The 23,951-nt window shown below is 40.0% G+C and overlaps 1 protein-coding gene across 1 annotated transcript; it reads left to right on the forward strand.

The window, feature by feature from the left end:
* Nucleotides 1-22,378: 22,378 nt before the first annotated feature.
* On the forward strand, nucleotides 22,379-23,326 carry LOC113904680 (olfactory receptor 8H1-like). Its single transcript, XM_027561791.1, has one exon. The coding sequence runs from the start codon at nucleotides 22,379-22,381 to the stop codon at nucleotides 23,324-23,326; it is 948 nt and encodes a 315-aa protein (XP_027417592.1).
* The last annotated feature ends 625 nt before the right edge of the window (nucleotides 23,327-23,951 follow it).

Genomic DNA, 23,951 nt, shown 5'->3' on the forward strand with positions numbered 1-23,951 from the left:
AAGATGTATACATGTATGTGAGCATTCTTTGGCACTGCCTTTCTTTGGGATTGGAATGAAAACTGACCTTTTCCAGTCCTGTAGCCACTGCTGAGTTTTCCAAATTTGCTGGCATATTGAGTGCAGCACTTTCACAACATGATCTTTCAGGATTTGAAATAGCTCAACTGGAATTCCATCACCTCCACTAGCTTTGTTCATAGTGATGCTTTCTAAGGCCCACTTGACTTTACATTCCAGGATGTCTGGCCTAGGTGAGTGATCACACCATCATGATTATCTGGGTCGTGAAGATCTTCTTTGTACAGTTCTTCTGTGTATTCTTGCCGTCTCTTCTTAATATCTTCTGCTTCTGTTAGGTCCATACCATTTCTGTCCTTTATCGAGCTCATCTTTGCATGAAATGTTCCTTTGGTATCTATGATTTTCTTGAAGAGATCTCTAGTCTTTCCCATTTTGTTGTTTTCCTCTATTTCTTTGCATTGATCGCTGAAGAAGGCTTTCTTATCTCTTCTTGCTAGTCTTTGGAACTCTGCATCCGGATACTTATGTCTTTCCTTTTCTCCTTTGCTTTTCTCTTCTCTTCTTTTCACAGCTATTTGTAAGGCCTCCCCAGACAGCCATTTTGCTTTTTTGCATTTCTTTTCCATGGGGATGGTCTTGATCCCTGTCTCCTGTACAATGTCACAGACCTCATTCCATAGTTCATCAGACACTCTATCTATCAGATCTAGGCCCTTAAATCTATTTCTCACTTCCACTGTATAATCCTAAGGGATTTGATTTAGATCATACATGAATGGTCCAGTGGTTTTCCCTACTTTCTTCAATTTAAGTCTGAATTTGGCAATAAGGAGCTCATGATTTGAGCCACAGTCAGCTCCTGGTTTTGTTTTTTCTGACTGTATAGAGCTTCTCCATCTTTGGCTGCAAAAAATATAATCAATCTGATTTCGGTGTTGACCATCTGGTGATGTCCATGTATAGAATCTTCTCTTGTGTTGCTGGAAGAGGGTGTTTGTTATGACCAGTGCATTTTCTTGGCAAAACTCTATTAGTCTTTGCCCTGCTTCATTCCGTATTCCAAGGCCAAATCTGCCTGTTACTTCAGGTGTTTCTTGACTTCCTACTTTTGCGTTCCAGTCCCCTATAATGAAAAGGACATCTTTTTTGAGTGTTAGTTCTAAAAGGTCTTGTAGGTCTTCATAGAACAGTTCAACTTCAGCTTCTTCAGCATTACTGGTTGGGGCATAGACTTGGATTACTGTGATACTGAATGGTTTGCCTTGGAAATGAACAGAGATTATTCTGTCGTTTTTGAGATTGCATCCAAGTACTGCATTTAGGACTCTTTCATTGACCATGATGGCTACTCCATTTCTTCTGAGGGATTCCTGCCCACAGTAATAAATATAATGGTCATCTGAGTTAAATTCATCCATTCCAGTCCATTTCAGTTCGCTGATTCCTAGAATGTTGACATTCACTCTTGCCATCTCTTGTTTGACCACTTCCAATTTGCCTTGATTTATGGACCTGACATTCCAGGTTTCTATGCAATATTGCTCTTTACAGCAACGGACCTTGCTTCTATTACCAGTCACATCCACAACTGGGTATTGTTTTTGCTTTGGCTCCATCCCTTCATTCTTTCTGGAGTTATTTCTCCACCGATCTCCAGTAGCATTTTGGGCAGCTACTGACCTGGGGAGTTTCTCTTTCAGTTTCTCTTTCCAATCCCAAAGAAAGGCAATGCCAAACAATGCTCAAACTACTGCACAATTGCATTCATCTCACACGCTAGTAAAGTAATGCTCAAAATTCTCCAAGCCAGGCTGCAGCAATATGTGAACCATGAACTTCCCGATGTTCAAGCTGGGTTTAGAAAAGGCAGAGGAACCAGAGATCAAATTGCCAACATCTGCTGGATCATAGAAAAATCAAGAGAGTTCCAGAAAAACATCTATTTCTGCTTTATTGACTATGCCAAAGCCTTTGACTCTGTGGATCACAATAAACTGTGGGAGATTCTGAAAGAGATGGGAATACCAGACCACCTGACCTGCCTCTTGAATATCTGTATGCAGGTCAGGAAGCAACAGTTAGAATTGGACATGGAACAACAAACTGGTTCCAAATAGGAAAAGGAGTACGTCAAGGCTGTATATTGTCACCCTGCTTATTTAACTTTTATGCAGAGTACATCATGAGAAACGTTGGACTGGAAGAAGCACAAACTGGAATCAAGATTGCCGGGAGAAATATCAAAAACTTCAGATATGCAGATGATACCAGCTTTATGGAAGAAAGTGAAGAGGAATTAAAAAGCCTCTTGATGAACGTGAAAGTGGAGAGTGAAAAAGTTGGCTTAAAGCTCAACATTCAGGAAACGAAGATCATGGAATCCGGACCCATCACTTCATGGGAAATAGATGGGGAAATAGTGGAAACAGTGTCAGACTTTATTTTTCTTGGCTCCAAAATCACTACAGATAGTGACTGCAGCCATGAAATTAAAATGCGCTTACTCCTTGGAAGGAAAGTTATGACCAACCTAGATAGCATATTCAAAAGCAGAGACATTACTTTGCCAACAAAGGTCCGTCTAGTCAAGGCTATGGTTTTTCCTGTGGTCATGTATGGATGTGAGAGTTGGACTGTGAAGAAAACTGAGCACCGAAGAATTGATGCTTTTGAACTGTGGTGTTGGAGAAGACACTTGAGAGTCCCTTGGACTACAAGGTGATCCAACCAGTCCATTCTGAGCGAGATCAGCCCTGGGATGGCTTTGGAAGGAATGATGCTAAAGCTGAAACTCCAGTACTTTGGCCACCTCATGCAAAGAGTTGACATTGGAAAAGACTCTAATACTTGGAGGGATTGGGGACAAGAGGAGACGGGGACGACAGAGGATCAGATAGCTGGATGGCATCACTGACTCGATGGACATGAGTCTGAGTGAACTCCAGGAGTTGGTGATGGACAGGGAGGCCTCGCCTGCTGCAATTCATGGGGTCTCAAAGAGTCGGACATGACTCAGTGACTGATCTGATACATGTATGTGCATTCCACAATCGCCTTCCAGCAACAGCAAGGCAGCGATTTCTGATGTCATTAGCTCTATTGCATAACGGGAGAAACTGAGATTTAGAGTAAGTGCAAAATCCAGTATGCAGAGCCAAGTTTTCAAAATCCAAGATCAGCTACATGTTAGAACAGATGACCCCCAAACTCTTGGAAGTAAAGGAGTACAAAGTTCCTAATGGACAGACTTTGAAAAAAAATAATAAATAGTCTCAACTGGAAAGCTCAATACTGTACGTTCAATTTAGTCCCCAGTGTTTAGGATTCTCTTTAGAATTATCCTTAATCCAACAGCCCTTAAAAATAAATCCCCCATTTGTAAAAAAAGCAAAATGTCACTTTGCCACACATATAGAGAGGGATATTCTAACATAAATGGGACTTACTAAAAAAATAATTCTTGTTGAATTTTTCTAAGCAGACACATGCTATATGTCTTGGAGGGAAAATCTAATCCTATATATCAGAAAAATACACCAGGAATTTTATCTTTGATTCTTTGCAGACTCCAGAAGAATCCTATTCCAGAAAATCAGGAGTGGAAATGAGTAGCAGAATCTGCTGACCAGGAGAGTTGGGAACACTTTGAACATTAGTATTTAAAACAATACCTCAGATATTGCCAATACTCTGAAATTTTTGCAACTGAAATAATTCACCTTAGTTACCAGTTAACACTTTGGGGAAAGGGGAAGTCATGTCTAGAACCATAATTTACCTTACTTAAGAATATCTTTGAGTAGAACAGTGGTTGCCAGGGAACAAAGGGTGGAGGAAATGTTGGTCACAGGGCACAAACTTCTAGTCATAAGAGGAATGATTTCTGAGGATCTAATATACAGCATAGTGACTACAGTTAACCATGTACTTGAAAGTTGTTGTAAAAGTTGATTTTGTACCTTCTCACCATAAAAAAGAAAACATGGCAGTTGTGTGAGGTGAAGGATGTGTCAACTAATCTTACTATAAATATTTGGCAATATATTTGGGTGTCAAATCATCACATTATGCACCTTAGACTTACATGTTATATGTCAGTTATATATCAGTAGATCTGGGGTAACAAAGAATATCATTGAAAGAGATATAAGAAAAGTCTGTTATATACTAATACAGAAATTACTGCTAATTAGAACAACACTCCATAGTTGTGTGTGTGAGTGCCTGTGCCTCTTGCCCTTACTTTGTGGGACAGCAGTCCTGTGCATCCTGTTTGGAGTTACCATCACTCATTGTTCACATCTCTAGTTTATATAATCCCAAATATGTTTTAGTACCAACTTGTCTTTTAATCTTGAAAATGGTAATGCTTTTTAATGTCTAGCAAAGATGTGACTTTGATTTAGTAAAACTGGCAGCATTTTGACTTGCTGAGAGAGGTGGTATGTCTGAAACTTGTGCTTTAAAGGCAATTTGGGGGTGTAAATAATACTTTATATTACAAAAGACATGTAGAATATACAACCAACACATATAACCACCAAATATAAAGCATCACCAGTACCAGTAAAGCTTCAGTATTATACTGTGCTATAATTAGTAAGCTCTTCACCTCAATATTATTTTTTTTAATTTGGGTTGAAAAGTGTAGCTCTTGTGAATTCATGTTCATTAATGCATGATGTTCTTCTCTATGACATTGTTGATTTAATTATTACTTGTTTTATTTCTTTTTCATCTTTGTCTATTATATCAAATGGCTTGATTTATATTTATAAAATCCACATTCACAACCTTTGAATTTTAATGATGAGCTCAGTCCATTTTTATTTCCTTACTAATTCATTTGGACTTATTTATACATTCTCAGACTTCTATTTATCTTAATTTTTCCTATTATTATTTTTACCTTCTTTATTTTTATTTAGATTGATTGATTTTAAAAGGCCATTTATTCCCCTAAACTTTAAAAAAGTTTCACTGTTATCTTTTGTAATTTTTGAAAATACATCAGTTCAGTTCAGTTCAGTCGCTCAGTCGTGTCCGACTCTTTGTGACCCCATGAATTGCAGCACGCCAGGCCTCCCTGTCCATCACCAATTCCTGGAGTTCACTCAAACTCAAGTCCATTGAGTCAGTGATGCCATCCAGCCATCTCATCCTCTGTTGTCCCCTTCTCCTCCTTCCCCCAATCCCTCCCAGCATCAGAGTCTTTTCCAATGAGTAAACTCTTCGCACTAGGTGGCCAAAGTATTGGAGTTTCAGCTTCAGCATCAGTCTTTCCAATGAACACCCAGGACTGATCTCCTTTAGGATGGACTGGTTGGATCTCCTTGCAGTCCAAGGGACTCTCAAGAGTCTTCTCCAACACCACAGTTCAAAAGCATCAATATTTTGGTGCTTGGCTTTCTTCACAGTCCAACTCTCACATCTGTACATGACCACTGGAAGAACCATAGCCTTGACTAGATGGACCTTTGTTACCAAAGTAATGTCTCTGCTTTTAAATATGCTATCCAGGTTGGTCATAACTTTTCTTCCAAGGAGTAAGCATCTTTTAGCCAGAATGTTTTCAGGCAGGAGAGACTATCCTCAATCAGGATACATTGTTGTTATATAATCCTTAGTACAGAGTTTAAACTGAGTTGTTTGTTGTGTAATCATCAGTTCAGGCTTTAAGATTAAAAACAAAACCAAACTTTTATGTGACTCAGACTAAGGAATGTAGAAGGAAAACAAAAAATGTTTGTCTTTTCATCCTCCTTGATAATTCCAGACTCCTCTCTTTTGGGGACCCCTAGACTTCATATCAACCTGCTTAGGAATTGACTCTCAACTTCTAAACTGGGTTCCCTCTTTTTCTTTTGGCTTCTTCTGATTGCAAGTCTCTTCAGTGTCTAATTTCCACCCTGACACAAGGGGCTGTAGGTGGTGGCCACTTATTTAGGCTCACTTGTTCAGTTGTGCTTTGGGGAGGGAGGAACACTGCAAACAAATATCACTTGTGTGTGTGGGGAGTGCTCCCAGTGTCTGAGCCACACTGGGTTTGCCCCTGGTCATGGCATGTGAGCAGGTCTACACTGCTCAAGCTCCAGGTTGCTCTGCAGGGGAACTGTTTAAAGCAGGTCCTGGGTTGTGTGCACTTCCCAGGTCTAAGCCATTCAGGTTCAGGTTCTCGGGTACTCCACAAAGGCACAGACTCGGTTAGGCCTGCGTTTTTGTGCCCTTCCCAGGCCCAAGCAGCTCAGGCAACCAGATGCTTGGCGAGTGCACTATTCCAGGTGTGTGATGAGTCTTATCACCTCCCCAGTCCCAGCTGCTTGGTTTCCCGGGTGCACAGCAAGAGCACTGTCTCAGGTGTGCTGTGTATCTTCTCTGGGGAGGTGATCCTTGGCTGTGACCCTCCCAGCAGATGTCAACCGTCCAGGATCCCAGGAAGACTTGGTTAGCACAGTTTGGTGGAGGGTGGCATCTCAGGGGCCGAGATTGCCCCTCGCCTTTCAGCTCTGGCTGTCGCCCACCTGCCTCTCTGCCTCCAAGAGGGGGATGGGCTGGTCTTCAGCCAGCTAGCTCTCCTCTGATATTCACTCAGTCCTTTGTTCTGTGAGTGGACCAGGTTGTGCCTTAGGTTAGAGCTTTTTCCAGGAAAGTTCTCTCTCTCTCTCATTTTTTTTCTTTTTTTTCCCTCTCTCTGGCTATCCCACAGTTTGGGCTGCTATCTTATGTTACCTTCCTCAGATTGTCTTCAGGGAATTCAGTTCTGGTCCTTACCCTAAGCAGTGCAGCCTGTGACTCCCTGTTTAGCCCCTGCACACTGCTGACAGATGTGAGCATTTGGGCTACTTCTCCACTGGGAGTTGAGGTTTGGTGGATATTCTGTGTGTGTGTGTGTGTGTGTGTGTGTGTGTGTGTGTTTCCCCTCCCAGTTATGTTGCCCTCTGAGATTCCAAAACTCCCCACACACCCGTCTATGAGAGGGTTTCCTGCTGTTTGGAAATTATCCTCCTTCATGACTCCCTCCCCAGGATGGGTCTCCATCCCTAACTCTTTTGTCTCTCTTTTTCTCTTTTATATTTTGTCCTACCTCCTTTCGAAGGGAATGGGCTGCCTTTCTGAGTGTCTGGTATCCTCCACCAGCATTCAGAAGTTGTTCTGTGGAAGTTGCTCAGAGTTCAAATGATCATTTGCTGAATTCGTGGGGGAGAAACTGATCTCCCCATCCTATCCCTCCACCATCTTAGGACCTCTGGGGGTTGGTTTTTAAAAATACATTTAGATTAATAAAGAGTGAATGCTGTAAAATTTATGATTGCTGGGCAGTGGGTGAGGATGGGGGAAGGGATAGTTAGGGTGTTTGGGATGGATATGCACACTCAATTATAAAAAATGTGTAGCCCATAAGGATCTACTGTATAGCACATGGAAGTCTGCTCAATATTATGTGGCAGCCTGAATGGGAGGACTGTTTGTGGGAGAAAGGATACATGTATATATATGGCTGAGTCTCTTCCCTGGTCACCTGAAAATATCACAACATTGTTTGTATCCAAATACAAAATAAATTTTAAAAAATATTAATGCTGTAAAATTGAAGAACATGAATTTTGGATCAAAGACACTAAACTTGACACTGTCTCTTACTGGGAAAAAAATAACAATCTCTCAATTTTTCAATTTTTCATCTAAAAATCTCAGGCAAAATAACTGTGTTAGATAGGTTAAAATATAATATAGATATAATGTGGTGTATCTTGTGTAACTTAATAAATTTGATTTCATCTTTCTTTTTTATACCAAGAAAAACTAGGCTTTCAATTAGCACATGCATTTCTCTTCAGTTCAGTCAGTTCAGTCGCTCAGTCGTGTCTGACTCTTTGTGATCCCATGGACATGACTGAGCGACTGAACTGAACTGAACTGACTGGACGAGTGGCTTGTCAAGGATTCCTGGTTAGGGAAGCTGGTGTTGATGTTCTAGTGGGTGGAGCTGTGACACTTCTGTCTGGAGTGCAATGAGGTGTCCAGTAGTGAGTTTTGAGGTGTTTATGGGTTTGGTGTGACTTTGGGTAGCCTGTATATTAATACTCAGGGCTATGTTCCTGCATTGCTGGAGAATTAGTGTGGTAAATCTTGCTCTGGAACTTATTGGCTCTTGGATGTAGCAGGGTTTCAGTGGAGGTATGGGGGCTTTTAGATGAGTTCTGTTGATTAATGTTCCCTGGAGTCAGGAGTTTTCTGGTGTTTTCAAGTTTTGGATTTAAGCTTCCTGCCTCTGGTTTTCAGTCTTATTCTTACAGTAACCTCAAGACTTCTCCATCCATATGGCACAAATAATGAAACATCTAGGTCAAAGGAGAAAAAATTCTCAACAGTGAAGCACACCCAGAGAGTTTTGCAGAGTTACATGGGGAAGAGAAGAAGGAGGAGGGAGATAGAGGTGAGCAGGAGGAGAAGAGGGGGAATCAAAAGGGGCAAGAGCAATCTAGCTAGTAATCAGTTCCCTATGTGCTCTCCACAGTCTGGACCCCTCAGAGAGGCTCACAGAGTTACATAGAGAAGAGGGAGGAAGGAGATAGAGGTGACCAGGAGGAGAAGAGAAGGAGTCTAAAGGAGAGAGCCAGATCTAGCCAATAATCAGTTCCTGAAGTATTCTCTACAGCCTGGGATCCCCAAAAAGATTCACAGAGTTGGGTAGAGAAGATAAGGGAGAGGGAGGAGATAGAGTTGACCTTGGGGAAAAAAAAGAGGGTCAAAAGGGGGAGAGGGCAATCAAGCCAGTAATCACATTCCCAAGTAAAAATGGGTACTGATGATTGGATTCTTAAAGGTACAAAATTAATAACAAATGCCAAAAAACAAAGATTAAAAATTTAGAGTAGAGTAAATCTAGACTCTCAAAAATACAATATTAAAAAACAAAATCACAAAAATTCTTAAAAATATATATGGAATTTGCTTTAAAATAGGGTCTTTAAAAAAATAAGGTAATAGATTATAAAAATGAAAATTAAAGAAATAATAAAGGACTTAAAATTTAAAAATGATAATAGTAAAATATATCTAGGAATTTCTCTTGAGCTGTTGTGTGCAGTGTGGGGTCAGTTCAGTTTCAGATAGTTCCTTGTTCTAGCTTATACTTATTCTCAAGGTCTATAGGCCCCCCTTCCAGTGTAGGCGGTGCTAATTATAGGGTTTTAATATGTTTCACTTGTCACCTCCAAAGCAGATCCCTCTATTTTGGCTTCTTCTGTTTGCAAGTCTCTTCAGTGTCTAATTTCCACCCTGACACAAGGGTGCAAAGGTGGTCACTTATTTAGGTTCACTTGTTTAGTTGTGCTGTAAGGAGGGAGGAACATTGAGAACAAATATCACTGGCATGTGTGGGGAGTGCTCACAGTGTCTGGGCCACACTGGGTTTGCCCCCTCTCATGGCATGTGTGCTTTTCCAGTCTACACTGCTCATGCTCCAGGTTGCTTTTCAGGGGAACTGTCTAAAGCGGGCCCTGTGTTGTGTGCACTTCCCAGGACTAAGCTGCTCAGGTTTAGGTTCTTGGATACTCCACAAATGCACAGACTCAGGTGGGCATGCATTTTGTGTCCTTTGCAGGTAGGTGCAAGCAGCTCAGGTGACCATGTGCTTGGCGAGCACTCTCCCCAGGTGGGTGGTTCATCTTATCACCTCCCCTGTCCCAGCCACTTGTTTCCTGGTTGTGCAGCTGGAGCTCTGTCTCAGGTGTGCCATGTGTCTCCTCTGGGGAGCTGATCTCTGGCTGCAACCCTCCTGGTGGATGTCAACTGTTCAGGATCCCAGGAAGACTTGGTTAGCAACTGGGAGCCTGCTCACAGTTTGGTGTAGGATCTCTGGGGCCGAGATTGCCCCTCGCGTTCTGGCTCTGGCTGTTGCCAGCCTGCCTCTCTGCCTCCAGCTGGTAATGGGCCAGTCCGCAGTTGGCTAGCTCTCTTCTGGTATTGCTCAGTCCTTTGTTCTGTGAGTGGGACAGGCTGTGCCTCAAGTTAGAGCTTTTCATGGGAAAGTTCTCTCTCTCTCTTTTTCCTTTTTTTCCGTCTCTCTCTCTGGCTATCCCACAGTTTGAGTTGCTATCTCAGGTTAGCTCCTTCAGATTGTCCTCAGGGCATTCAGGCCTGGTCCTTACCCTAAGCATTCAGCCCGTGCCTCTTTGTTCAGCCCCTACTTGCTGGTGACAGACATGAGCATCTGGGCTACTTTTCCACTGGGAGTTGTGGTTAGGTGGATATTCTGCAGGTTTTATTTATTTATTTTTCCCTCCCAGTTATGTTGCCCTCAGATATTCCAAAACTCCCCACAGACTGCCAGTGAGAGGGTCCTGCTGTTTGGAAACTTCTCCTCTTTCACGACTCACTTCCCTGGGTGGGTCTCTGTCCCTAACTCTTTTGTCTCTCTTTTTATATTTTATATTTTGTCCTGAAGACAATGGGCTGCCATTCTGGGTGGCTGGTGTCCTCCACCAGCATTCAGAGGTTGTTTTGTGGAATGTGCTCAGTGTTCAAATGATCTTAGATGAATTTGTAAGGGAGAAAGTGATCTCCCCATCCTATTCCTCCACCATTTTCTGTTTGTTTTTTATAACATACTTTCAAAATGTTAAAAATAAAGTTCAAACTCTTTTTTAGGAAATAAACATTTAAATTATTTTTACTAATTTAAAACCCTATACAAATTTATTTGTCTTGCATTATTTTCCCCTACTTGATTTTAAAAATTCCCTTCATATTTGAATGCCATGAAATTAATATTTTTGCTTATTTTTGCTCATTCATCTTTTCTAAACTTTATATTTACAGCTATTGTTAATTTTTTTTTTACTTGCATTTGATTAAGAATACACTTTTTGGTGCCTCTCTCCTCTTTTAAAAGCATATTCAGTCCAGTTCAGTCACTCAGTCATGCTCGACTCTTTGTGAGCACATAGACCACAGCACACCACGCCTCCCTGTCCAGCACCAACTCCTAGCGTTTGCTCAAACTCTTGTCCATTGAGTCAATGATGCCATCCAACAATCTCATGCTTTATCGTCCCCTTCTCCTCCCTCCTTCAATCTTTCCCAGCATCAGGGTCTTTTGCAATAAATCAGTTCTTTGCCTTAGGTGGCCACAGTATTGGAGTTTCAGTTTCAACACCAGTCCTTCCAAAGAATAATCAGGACTGATTTCCTTTAGAATTGACTGGTTGGAACTACTTGCAGTTGAAGGAACTCTCAAGAGTCGTCTCCAACAACACAGTTCAAAAGCATCAGTTCCTCAGCACTCAGCTTTCTTTATACTCCAACTCTCACATCCATGCATGACTACTGGAAAAACCATAGCTTTGACTAGATGTACAATCTTTGACAAAGTAATGTATCTGCTTCTTAATATGCTGTCTATGTTGGTCATAACTTTTCTTCCAAGGAGAAAGCATCTTTTAATATCCTGGCTGCAGTCACCATCTGCAGTGATTTGGGAGCCCCCCAAAATAAAGTCTGCCACTGTTTCCAACTTTTTCACTCTCTTCTTTTACTTTCATCAAGAGGTTCTTTAGTTCTTAACTTTCTGCCATAAGGGTGGTGTCATCTGCATATCTGATGTTATTGATATTTCTCCTGGCAATTTTGATCCAAGCTTGTGTTTCATGCAGCCCAGCGATTCTCATGATGTACACTGCATATAAGTTAAATAAGCAGGGTGACCATATACAGCCTTGATGTACTCCTAGTCCTATTTGGAACCAGTCTATTGTTCCATGTTCAGTTCTAACTGTTGCTTCCTGATCTGATTTCTCAAAAGGCAGGTCAGATGGTCTGGTATTTCCATCCCTTGAAGGATTTTCCACAGTTTATTGTGATCCACAACCAAAGGCCTTGACATAGCCAATAAAGCAGAAATAGATGTTTTTTAGGAACTCTTGCTTTTTCAATGATCCAGAGGATGTTGACAATTTGATCTCTGGTTCCTCTGCATTTTCTAAAACCAGTTGGAATATATGGAAGTTCATGGTTTTTGTATTGTCAAAGCCTGGCTTGGAGAATGTTGAACATTCTTTACTAGCATGTGAGATGAGTGCAATTGTGTGGTAGTTTGAGCATTATTTGGCTCAAAGAAATGCATTGCCTTTCTTTGTAATTGGAATGAAAACTGACCTTTTCCAGTCCTGTGGCCACTGCTGAGTTTTCCAAATTTGCTGGCACATTGAGTGTAGCACTTTCAAAGCATCATTTTTAGGATTTGAAATAGCTCAACTGGAATTCCATCACCTCCACTATCTTTGTTCATAGTGATGCTTTCTAAGGCCCATTTGACTTCACATTCCAGGATGTCTGGATCTAGGTGAATGTGAGTGATAACACCTTTGTGCCGGGGTCCAGCCCCAGTGGATCCAGGGAATTCGAAGCGGGGACGGCATTGGCGAGGATCAGGAAACAACTGCTTAATTAAACATTAATTAAGGATATAAAGAGTAATAGAATAAGGACAACTCAGTGAGGAAATTCAGTGGAGAAAAGAGGCTGAAATAAGGATAGCTCAGTGAGGAAATTCAGTGGAGAAAAGAGGCTGAATAATTCAGCCAGAAGGTGAGAGAAAGAACAACATGGGGAGACCAAGTTTTGGTGAACAAGGCCCACACTTTATTTTCCAAAGTAGTTTTTATACCTTAAGTTATGCATAGAGGATAATGGGGGAAGGGGTAGAGTCATGCAGTAAGCTAGGCTTTCTTCCTGCAAACTTATCATATGAAAAAGTTTAGGTGATTTGCATCATCTTCTGGCCCAGAGGCCTGTTAACATTTTAAGACCCTTTCTTCAGAAAACTTATTTTTCTCTAAAGCTGACTAGTCAGGCGCCACCCTCCAAAAGCATTAAAGTTGCATTCCTAAAGGGCAAAGGTGTGGTGGGCTACAACAAGAAAAAGAATTAACTCAAGGGTCCAAGGTTACAAACATTAAAACTACTACTTACACCAATCATATTAATCAATACACTGCCAGGGACACAGCAGGTAAGGGATATGGAAACTTAGCAGCAAACATTGGCCCAACAAGTGAAAAACCCTTCACCAATACAATTTCTAATCAATCTTTTAACTACTCAAAGGAATCTGTATTTAGACAGTTTAGAACATCTCCTGCCTTTCACAGTTGGGAGGCTCTGAACAATCACATGTGGCCGGAAAAACCTATTCAGGCAGGCTAGAGGACTTCCAAAGGAGTTTGTAGGTTGAAACACTATCACACCCAGGAACTTTATTAATTGGAGCTGTAAGTTAACTCTGTTTTTTAGAGAGAGGTAATGGGGGACAGCCCCCCGTAAAGTTAGAGGTGTAGGTGAAAGCACAAAGCAGAAAGTAGGCAGACTCTGGTTTTGGGGGTAGATGCTTGAGAATTTCCAGGGGGACTCCTGAGGCTTGATCCCACCTTTGCGTATGCCGAACCCCCTTCCTCATGACATTTGCCACGGGCAGAGTTCCTCACGCTGGCTCCCTGCAGTGATAGAATTCCAGTTGAGCTATTCCAGATCCTGAAAGATGATGCTGTGGAAAGTGCTGCACTCAATATGCAATATGCAATATGCACTCAATATGCAATATGCCGGCTCCTGGAACCTTTGTGATTATCTGGGTTGTGAAGATCTTTTTTTTTTTTTTTTTTTTTAATAGTTCTGTGTGTTATTCCCACCTCTTCTTAATATCTTCTGCTTCTGTAAGGTTCTTCTCAGTTCTATGCTTTATTGAACCCATCTTTGCATGAAATATTCCCTTGGTATTTCCAATTTTCTTCAAGAGATTTCTAGTCTTTCCCATTCTAGTTTTCCTGTATTTCTTTACACTGATGGTTGAGGAATGCTTTCTTTTCTCTCCTTGCTATTCTGTGTAACTCTGCATTAAATGGGTATATCTTTCCTTTTCTCCTTTGCTTTTTGTTTCTCTTATTTTCATAGCTATTTGTAAGGCCTCCTCAAACAGCCATTTTGTTTTGTTTGTTTTTTGTTTGTTTGTTTTTTCTTTTTTTTAATTTCTTTTTCTTGGGGATGGTCTTGATCCATGTCTTCTGTAAAATATTATGTAAAATGTTGATCCATATCTTCTGTAAAACTTCCACCCATAGTTCTCAGGCAGTCTGTCTATCAGATCTAGTCCCTTAAATCTATTTCTCACTTCCACTATATAATCATAAGGGATTTGATTTAGGTCATACCTGAATGGCCTAGTGGTTTTCCCTACTTTCTTCGATTTAAGCCTGAATTTGGCAATAAGGGGTTCATCACGTGAGTCACAGTCAGCTCCTAGTCTTGTTTTTGCTGAATGTATAGAGCCTGTCCAACTTTGGCTGCAAAGAATGTAATCAATCTGATTTTGCTGTTGAACATCTGGTGATGTCCATGTGTAGTCTTCTCTTGTGTTGTTGGAAGAGGGTGCTTGCTATGAAGAGTGCATTCTCTTGGCAAAACTCTATTAGCCTTTGTCCTGCTTCATTTTGTACTCCAAGGCTAAATTTGCCTGTCACTCCAGGTGTTTCCTGAGCTCCTACTTTTGCATTCCAGTCCCCTATAATGAAAAGGATCTCTTTTTGGGATGTTAGTTCTAGAAGGTCTTGTAGGTCTTCATAGAACCATTCAACTTCAGCTTCTTCAGCATTACTGGTTGGGGCATAGACTTGGATTACCATGATATTGAATGGTTTGCCTTGGAAATGAACAGAGATCATTCTGTCATTTTTGAGACTGGGTTTTGGACTCTTTTGTTGACTATGATGGCTACTCCATTCTTTCTAAGGGATTCTTGCCCAAAGCAGTAGATATAATGGTCATCTGAGTAAATTCACCCATTCCAGTCCATTTTTCACTTATTCCTAACGTTTCGCATTCACTCTTGCTATTACCTGTTTGACCACTTGCAATTTACCTTGATTCATGGATGTAACATTTCAGGTTCCTATGCAATATTTCTCTTTACAGCATTGGACCTTGCTTTCATCATCAGTCACATGCCCAGCTGGGTGTTGTTTTTGCTTTGGTTCTGTCTCTTCATTCTTTCTGGAGTTATTTATCCAGTAGCATATTGGGCACCTACCAACCTGGGGAGTTCACCTTTCAGTGTCCTAATTTTTTGCCTTTTTATAGTGATCATGGAGTTCTCAAGGTCAGAATACTAAAGTGGTTTGCCATTCCCTTCTCCAGTGGACCACATTTTGTCAGGACTCTCCACCATGACCCATTCATCTTGGGTGGCCCTACATGGATGGCTCATAGCTTCATCGAGTTAGACAAGGTTGTGGTCCACGTCATTAGATCGGTTAGTTTTCTTTTCTTGCAGTTTTCAGTCTGTCTGCCCTCTGATGGAGAAGGTAAGAGGCTTATGGAAGCTTCCTGATGGGAGAGACTGACTAAGGGGGAAACTGGGTGTTGTTCTGAGGGGCTGGGCCATGCTCTGTAAATCTTTAATCCATTTTTTTGATGGGTGTAGCTGTGTTCCTTCCCTGCTATTCACCTGGGGCCAAACTATGGAGGAGGTAATGAAGACAATGGCAAGCTCCTTCAAAAGATCCCCCTTCCCTGGTGGCTCAGAGCTTAAAGCGTCTGCCTCCAATGCGGGAGACCTGGGTTCAATCCCTGGGTCAAGAAGATCCCCTGGAGAAGGAAATGGTAACCCAATCCAGTTCTTGCCTGGAGAATCTCATGGATGGAGAAGCCTGGTAGGCTACAATCCATGGGGTCGCAAAGAATCAGACACGACTGAGCGACTTCACCTTCACCTTCAAAAGATCCCATGCACGTACTGCTCTACTCAGTGCCCCCAACCCTGCAGCAGGCCACCACTGACCCACAACTCTGCTGGAGACTCCTGGACACCCACAGGCAAGTCTGGGTCAGTCTCTTGTGGGGTCACTGCTCCTTTCTCCTGGGTCTTGGTGCACAAGGTTCTGTTTGTGCCCTCCAAGAATCTATTTCCCAGTCCTGTGTAAGTTCTTGTGGCTCTATTGTGGGGTTAATGGGGATCTCCTCCAAAAAGACTTATGCCGTACCCAGGTCTGCTGCACCCAGAGCCCCAGTCCCTGCAGCAGTCCACTGCTGACCCGTACCTCCACAGGAGATGCTCAAACACAGTTCTGTCTCAGTCTCTGGGGGGTCTCTGGGTCCTGATGCTCACGATGTTTGTTTGAGCCCTCCGAGTGTCTCTGGTGGGACTGGATTTGCCTGTGGGTGTCCAGGAGTCTCCAGCAGAGTGGAATTTGATTCTTAATGCAAATTCACCCCTCCTACAGTCTTTTTGGGACTTCTCCTTTTTCCCTTGTATGTGGGGTATCTCCTCCCAGCCACTCCAGCTCCTACTGTCTCACTGGGGTTTCTCTGACCTTAGACATGGGGTTCTCATCATGGCTGCTCCTCATTTTGGGTATGGAGTATCTCCCCTTCGCTACTTGCTTCAATGCTGCACAGCTGGTAAAAGCATATTACCTCTTCTTATATTTATGGGTATTTTTAATTTTTCTAGTCTATTTGACAAACTGTTATTTTACCTTGATATCAAGATAAAGGGATATATTTATACAGTGGCTTTTGTTCAGCTGCCAATTCGTATCAACTCTTGGTGACTCCATAGACTACAGTACATCAGGCTTCCCTGTCCCTCACCATCTCCCAGAGTTTGTCCAAGTTATGCTGTGAGGTACAGCATAAAACAGCAGAATTTTATTTCTTAATCACTATAATGTGCCTCTCTAAGTGCAAAGAGTTTATAACTTTTAAACATTAGAGATATCAAGAAAACACGTCATGCAAAGATGGGCACAATAGATAGAAACAGAAAGGACCAAACAGAAGTAAAAGAGAGTAAGAAGATGTGGCAAGAATCCACAGAAGAACTGTACAAAAAGTTCTTGATGACCAAGATAACCAAAATGCCATAGTCACTCACCTAGAGCCAGACATCCTGGAGTGTGAAGTCTAGTGGGCCTTAGGAAGCATCACTATGAATAAAGCAGTGGAGGTGATGGAATTCCAGCCAAGCCATTTAAAATCCTAAAACATGATGCTGTTAAAATGTTGCACTCAATATGTCAGCAAATTTGGAAAACTCAGCAGTGGCCACAGCAGTGGAAAAGTTCAGTTTTCATTCCAATGCCAAAGAAGGGCATGCCAAAGAAAGTTCAAACTACAGTACAGTTGTTCTCATTTCACATGCTAGTAAGGTGATACTCAAAATCCTTCAAGATACGCTTCAATAGTATGTGAACCAAGAACTTCCAGATGTACAAGCTGTATTTAGAAATGGCAGAGGAACCAGAGATCAAGTTGCCAGTATCCATTGTATCAGAAAAAAAGCAAGAGAATTCCAGAAAAACATCTACTACTGCTTCACTGACTATGCAAAAACTTTTGATTGTATGGATCACAACAAACTGTGGAAAATTCTTCAAGAGATGGGAATACCAGAACACTTTACCTGCCTCCTGAGAAACCTGTATGCTCGTCAAGAAGCAATGGTTACAACCAAACATGGAACAATGGATTGGGTCAAATTGGGAAAGGAGTATGTAAAGGTTATATATTTCACCCTGCTTATTTAACGTCTATGCAGAGGACATCATGTGAAAGGTACTGCTGGATGAAGCACAAGCTGGAATCAAGATTTCCAGGAGAAGCATCAACAATTTCAGTATGGAGATGATACTATCCTAAAAGCAGAAAGCAAAGAGGAACTTAAGATCCTCTTGATGAAGTTGAAAGAGGAGAGTGAGATGCCTGGCTTAAAACTCAACATTCAAAAAACTAAGATCATGGCATCTGGTCCCATCACTTCATGGCCAATAGATGGGGAAAAATGCACACAGTAACAGATTTTATTTTCTTGGGCTCCAAAATCACTGTGGATGATGACAGCTGCTATGAAATTAAAAGACACTTGTTCCATGGAAGAAAAGCTAAGACTTGGAAGAAAATATAGGACAAACATAGTTAGCATATTAAAAGGTGAAAGATTTATATGATCTGAAGAGCAACCAGAGTATAGACAGTGTATTAAAAAGCAGAGACATCATTTTGTGGACACATGTCCATATAGTTAAATCTATGGTTTCTCCAGTAGTCATGCATGGATCTGAGAGTTGAACCATAAAGAATTATGAGCACTGAGGAAATGATGTTTTCAACTGTGTGCTAGAAAAGACTCTTAAGAGTCCCCTTGGCAGCAAGAAGATCAAACCAGTCACTCCTAAAGGAAATCAATTCTGAATATTCATTGGAAGGACTGATACTGAAAGTGAAGCTCCACTGTTTTGGCCACCTGATGTGATGAACCAGCTCATTAGAAAAGACCCTGATGCTGGGAAAGATTGAAGACAAGAGGAGAAGGGGGTGATAGAGGATGAGATGGTCGGATGGCATCACCAACTCAGTGGACTTGAGTTTGAGCAAACTCCAGGAGATAGTGAAGACAGGGAAGCTGCTTTATTGCCATCCACATGGTTGCAAAGAGTTGGACACGACTTAGCAATTGAACAACAAGAATATGCATGTTTGTGTGTATGTGTATAAACATGAAGTACTAGGTGTAAAATATTCCTGAGGCTATTTGGGGTATATTTAGAGATTCTCATTCCTTCAGATTGGGCAGAAATTTTTCATTAAATCTATATTATTAAAAATAGAAACTGTGTTTTCCTTTTACTATTCCTTGACAAGAGACTTGAACATAAACCTTGTTTAATGTACTCTCCCCAGTATTGATACAAAATGACCCCTGGAAAAGATGAAATCCTCAGTACTGCCTTCACTGTGCATGAATCATTGAGAAGTAATGAAAGTTGAGTAATCCTATTTAAATATTTATTGAAAAGAACTGAAGGTAATCCATAAAGTACTTTTAGGAAAAAATATGTGTGCTTATATTTCTCTCTCTCAGACAAGATTGTAAGTTTTTTGAGAGATGAGTCTGTTTAGTCATAGTTTGACTATTGCTCTCCACAGCATGGAGCAAACACATATGCAATATTTATAATATTTTAATAAGTAAATATTTTCTTTGCTCTTTTTGGCTTATAGAAGCAAAGTGATGAATTTATTAAGATCAGTGATTCTACTTTATTCGTGTTTATATCTTGCCTTGGAATTTGGACATTCCTGTGCATATTAGCACTCAAAAAACATTAGTTCAGTTGAAAATTCTATCTAGAATTCTTTCAAAAGCATTCAGTTCAGTTCACTCAGTCATGTCTGACTCAAAAGCATTGCTTACTGGTATGTTAAAAATGGCATAGGGATTAATGGACTTCTTTTCAAATGATATTTTTCTTTAATGGTTAGGATACAGAAATCAGTGTGCATAGATCTGTACTTGTTCATATGATTTTAGATCATTGGAGTCAACTGCTTAAGATTTCTTATGTATCATACATCAAAAAGAAACTTCCTGTAGTGATAATTGATCTTTAGTCTTGGGATAGTTGAAGATAATTCATGTGAAGTGTCCTGGGTGTGCACATATATACATTTGGTTTAAATTTTTAATTTTCTTTTCATATATGTATAACTAGTGCCTGATACCAGCAAACTTCATTTTACAATGAAATATTTTACATTACAAAGTATTATAAGTGACAACTGATGAAACATACTATGAATTATTTTAGGGATTTATTGATACTGTCTTAACTCATCACTCATTCCCTTTATTAATTTTACAGCTTTTTAAATTAATTTATCATTTTTTAAATTAATTTATCAGTTTTTTTCTTCTAAGCACAATGTCTGAGTCAGATTACTTGCCTTTATGATATATAATCTATCTGTATATATATGGAAGTGACAATTTAGGCACTAAGTCACGTCTGACTTTTTGTGACACCATGGAATATGGCCCTCGATACTCCTCTGTCCATTGAATTCCCAAGCAAGAATGCTGGAGAGGGTAGCCATTTCCTTCTCCAGGGGATCTTCCCGCCCCAGGGATCAAACCATATTCTTCAGTATTGCAGACATATTCTTTACCATCTGAGACAATAGGGAAGCCCATATGCATATATAAATATGTATATTGCGTAGTTAAAACAGTAATGAATTAGGGAATGAAACTATACCATCATTAAATTGAGATGTTTAAAATCTCTAATGATATGACACAATGAATGGTATAAGAATAGTTTGAAATCAGGAAAAACACTAGAATGAACAAAATGAGTTTCAATGTTAAAAAATATTAAATAAGAAAAACTTTCTCCTCATATTTTGCATTTATCATGGTTTTTGAGGTGGCTTTTAGTTATAAAATAGGAGTGAATACTGAATATACAGTATGATAATGCTTATGCAAATCTGGAGGTATACAGATTAATACTCCACAACAAAAATAATTGGGAGAAATTCATTAAATTATTACAACAGTTTTGAATTGTTTTCATGTCATTCTTTGAATTTTGTTATATTTTAGTTTTTTTTTTTTTAGCAAACATATTTACTCACTTAATAGTATTACGCATTTAAATATAAAAGTTTTATTGTCAAAATGTATCATTCTGCCTCTGATGATTTCAGTCATAGAGTAGATATTTCTCTATAAATAGTTTCTCTACCACCCTGGGCATAAATTTAGAGCATCACAAAGGTAGACCAAACTACTAGGTTTTCATTTTGTGGCTCCTAAGGAAAAAGACAATTAGCTTCTCAAATCCAATCCTATCATAGCCGCTTTTGGTCCTTGAACTTTTTCCCTGTAGACAGGCAAAGAAATCTTTCTTGATAATTGATTCACGGGGATGAGCAAACGTTTCATTATTAACAATTCCCAGTATATGAAGTACTCTGGAAATATTAGGATGAGATGAAAAGCCTTCTCTTTGCTAATGTACCTGAAGAGTGGATTCCTGAATTTTTTTTCAGGCATAACTTCCCGGAAAATTTTACATTTGATCAGAAACTGAATAAAATTTCTAGTCTGATTTATTTTTCCCTCAGAATAAAACAAAATGACTACACTAAAACTTAAAAAAGAACTTATCTCAAAGAAAACAAGTGTATTACAGAAATTGTCAGCTGACATGTTTTCTTTCTTTTTCTTTTCTTTTTTTTTTTTGTGAGCAAAATTCGAGGTTGACATACTTCTAGATAGATAACATTGGAAGAAGTTTATTATCACCAGTCTTGGCTGCCAGTGAGTATTATTCTCAAAATTAGAAAACTTTAGGTAGAATCAAATAAAATGGAGATATTTTCAGAATACGTGCACTGATATCACTTAAACTTTTCTCTAAGAAATGCCAAAATTTGTGGAATCAGAAATACAGAGTTGATGAAATCAGGGTCTGCAATTAATTTGCATGCTTAGAAATAAAATTATGGAAGAAATTACATTTTGAGTGATTAATTTGAAAAATATCACTATGCTGCTACTGCTAATATACTTCAGTCGTGTCTGACTCTGTGCGACCCCATAGATGGCAGCCCACCAGGCTCCCCCGTCCCTGGGATCCTCCAGGCAAGAACACTGGAGTGGGTTGCCATTTCCTTCTCCAATGCAGGAAAGTGAAAAGTGAAAGTGAATTCGCTCAGTCGTGTCCGACTCTTAGCGACCCCATGGACTGCAGCCCACCAGGCTCCTTCGTCCATGGGATCTTCCAGGCAAGAGTACTGGAGTGGGGTGCCAATGCCTTCTCCGAAATATCACTGTATTTGAAGATTAATATTAATACTTGCTCTATAATTTTAACATAACCTACTGAAGTATACTAAGGTTGAAATTTATATTTCATATCAAGTATATTAGGAAACAAGAACAGTGCATGGTGCCCTAAGACCATTCTATCATTGTTTATTATATGTGTATATATATTATATCTAACATTTTTTCACAGGTTTGCTGAAATCAATATTAATAAGAATATAGTATTGTTGGCATTCCTTTTGAGGTCAATCTAGCTTGGTAGAATTACAGATCCAACATTTAGTAGCTCTGACTCAGGTTCAGTTACTTAAATTCACTGTGCTCTTCTTCTCATATGAAGAATGGGAGAAACGGTACTACCTATGTATAACCTCATGAGAATTAAATGCATTAATAATGAGAATCATTTAAAGCAGCATCAGCCATTCTAATTATCCAATATACTAGCTTTTACTATATTATATCCAAATATTTACTTACCTCTATTTCTACATTTGGCCATCAATTAAGATTTTTTTTCTTCCTACTCTCTACATCCCTCATTATTATCACTTTCTAGAAACATTAAACTAAGCTAAATATATCATGATGTTTCTGGAAACACAATTTCTGGAAACAAAATTCGTAGTAATTCTTGCTATGTATCAATTCTGATTTCTCAACATTTTGGAGCATTTGGACACTATGAGTAGAAGGAATATCACACAAGTGTCTGACTTCATCCTCATGGGACTGACAGATTCTGAAGAGATCCGGCTGGTCCTCTTCACCCTCTTTCTCCCGATATACCTGATCACTGTGCTGGGGAATGTGGGGATGATCCTGATAATCCGCCTGGAACCCCAGCTTCACACACCCATGTATTTTTTCCTCAGCCACTTGTCATTTCTTGACCTCAGTTACTCAAGTGTCATCACCCCTAAAACCTTAGACAACTTACTGACTTCCAGCAAGTATATTTCTTACCTGAACTGCTTCATGCAGTTGTATTTCTTTGTCTTCTTGGGCGCCACTGAATGTGTTCTTCTCTCCTGCATGGCCTATGATCGCTATGCAGCCCTCTGCAGCCCTCTGCGTTACCCCGTTGTTATGTCCACCAGACGCTGCTGCTCTCTTATCTTTGGATCCTATTTGATTGGTTTTATTGATACCTCTGTCAGTGTTCCTTGCATGAGTAGATTGCATTTCTGCAACCCAAATGAAATTTATCACTTTTACTGTGATGGAAGGGCAATTTTACCCCTGTCCTGCACTGACACACATGACATCGAAATCATCATATTCATTTTTGCTGGTTCCACCCTATTGGTGTCTCTTATCACAATATCTGTGTCTTATTTGGCCATCCTGTCCACTATTCTGAAAATCACTTCCACTTCAGGGAAGCGAAAAGCCTTCTCTACCTGTGCCTCCCATCTCCTGGCGGTCACCATCTTCTATGGCACTATGATTTTCACTTACTTAAAACCAAGTAAGTCCTACTCCTTGGGAAAGGATCAAGTGGCTTCTGTTTTTTATACTATTGTCATCCCCATGCTGAACCCCCTTATATACAGTCTTAGAAACAAAGAAGTGAAAAGTGCTCTCAATAGAGTTATGCAGAAAAGAAAGGATGCCAAACAACTAAAATAATAGTGATGTTAAATTTCAAAGCTCATTTTTTTCATTCCTACAGTGTATTTCCTTGCTGTCTCTCCAGAAGCAAATAGAAGTTTTTATCTATTTATTCTGTTGAACCATTGTTGCCTGACTAAATATAATCTCTCATATTTCTAAGAATATACCTTTATAAAACTATATTATAATTGGAAACCAATGAAGCATGTCAAACTGTGGTCTAAACATACACATTTTTAAGGGCAACTGATTTCATACATGAACAAGTATACCTGTCAGCTTTTAAACTATGTCACATATTCCAGTGCTCCAACTTCATTGAATTTTATGATGAAACAGAGTTCAGTTTTGGGGACAATGATACTGATCTCAGAAATAATTTCCTTTACTTTATAGAGAAGCATATAGCAGAGTCATTATGAGCACTTGCTTTGGAACCAAACGTTCCAGAATTTAGATTCTAGGTCTGCTGTTCTATAACTTATGTAACACTAAAAATCACTGAAAATATAAGCCTCAAGTTTTAAACTGCATTAGATAAATAACAATTCCAGGTCCATATAGTTACCATAAGGGGCTTCCTGCGTGGCTCAGTGGTAAACAAGTGGCAATGCAGGAGACGAGCTTCCAATCCCTGGGT

The sequence above is a fragment of the Bos indicus x Bos taurus genome, chromosome 15, assembly GCF_003369695.1.
Source record: "Bos indicus x Bos taurus breed Angus x Brahman F1 hybrid chromosome 15, Bos_hybrid_MaternalHap_v2.0, whole genome shotgun sequence".
Lineage (NCBI taxonomy): Eukaryota > Metazoa > Chordata > Mammalia > Artiodactyla > Bovidae > Bos > Bos indicus x Bos taurus.

What these genes read in the sequence shown, in the direction of transcription:
- LOC113904680 (XM_027561791.1), top strand. Translation starts at nt 22,379, where the DNA reads ATGAGTAGAAGGAATATCACACAAGTGTCTGACTTCATCCTCATGGGA.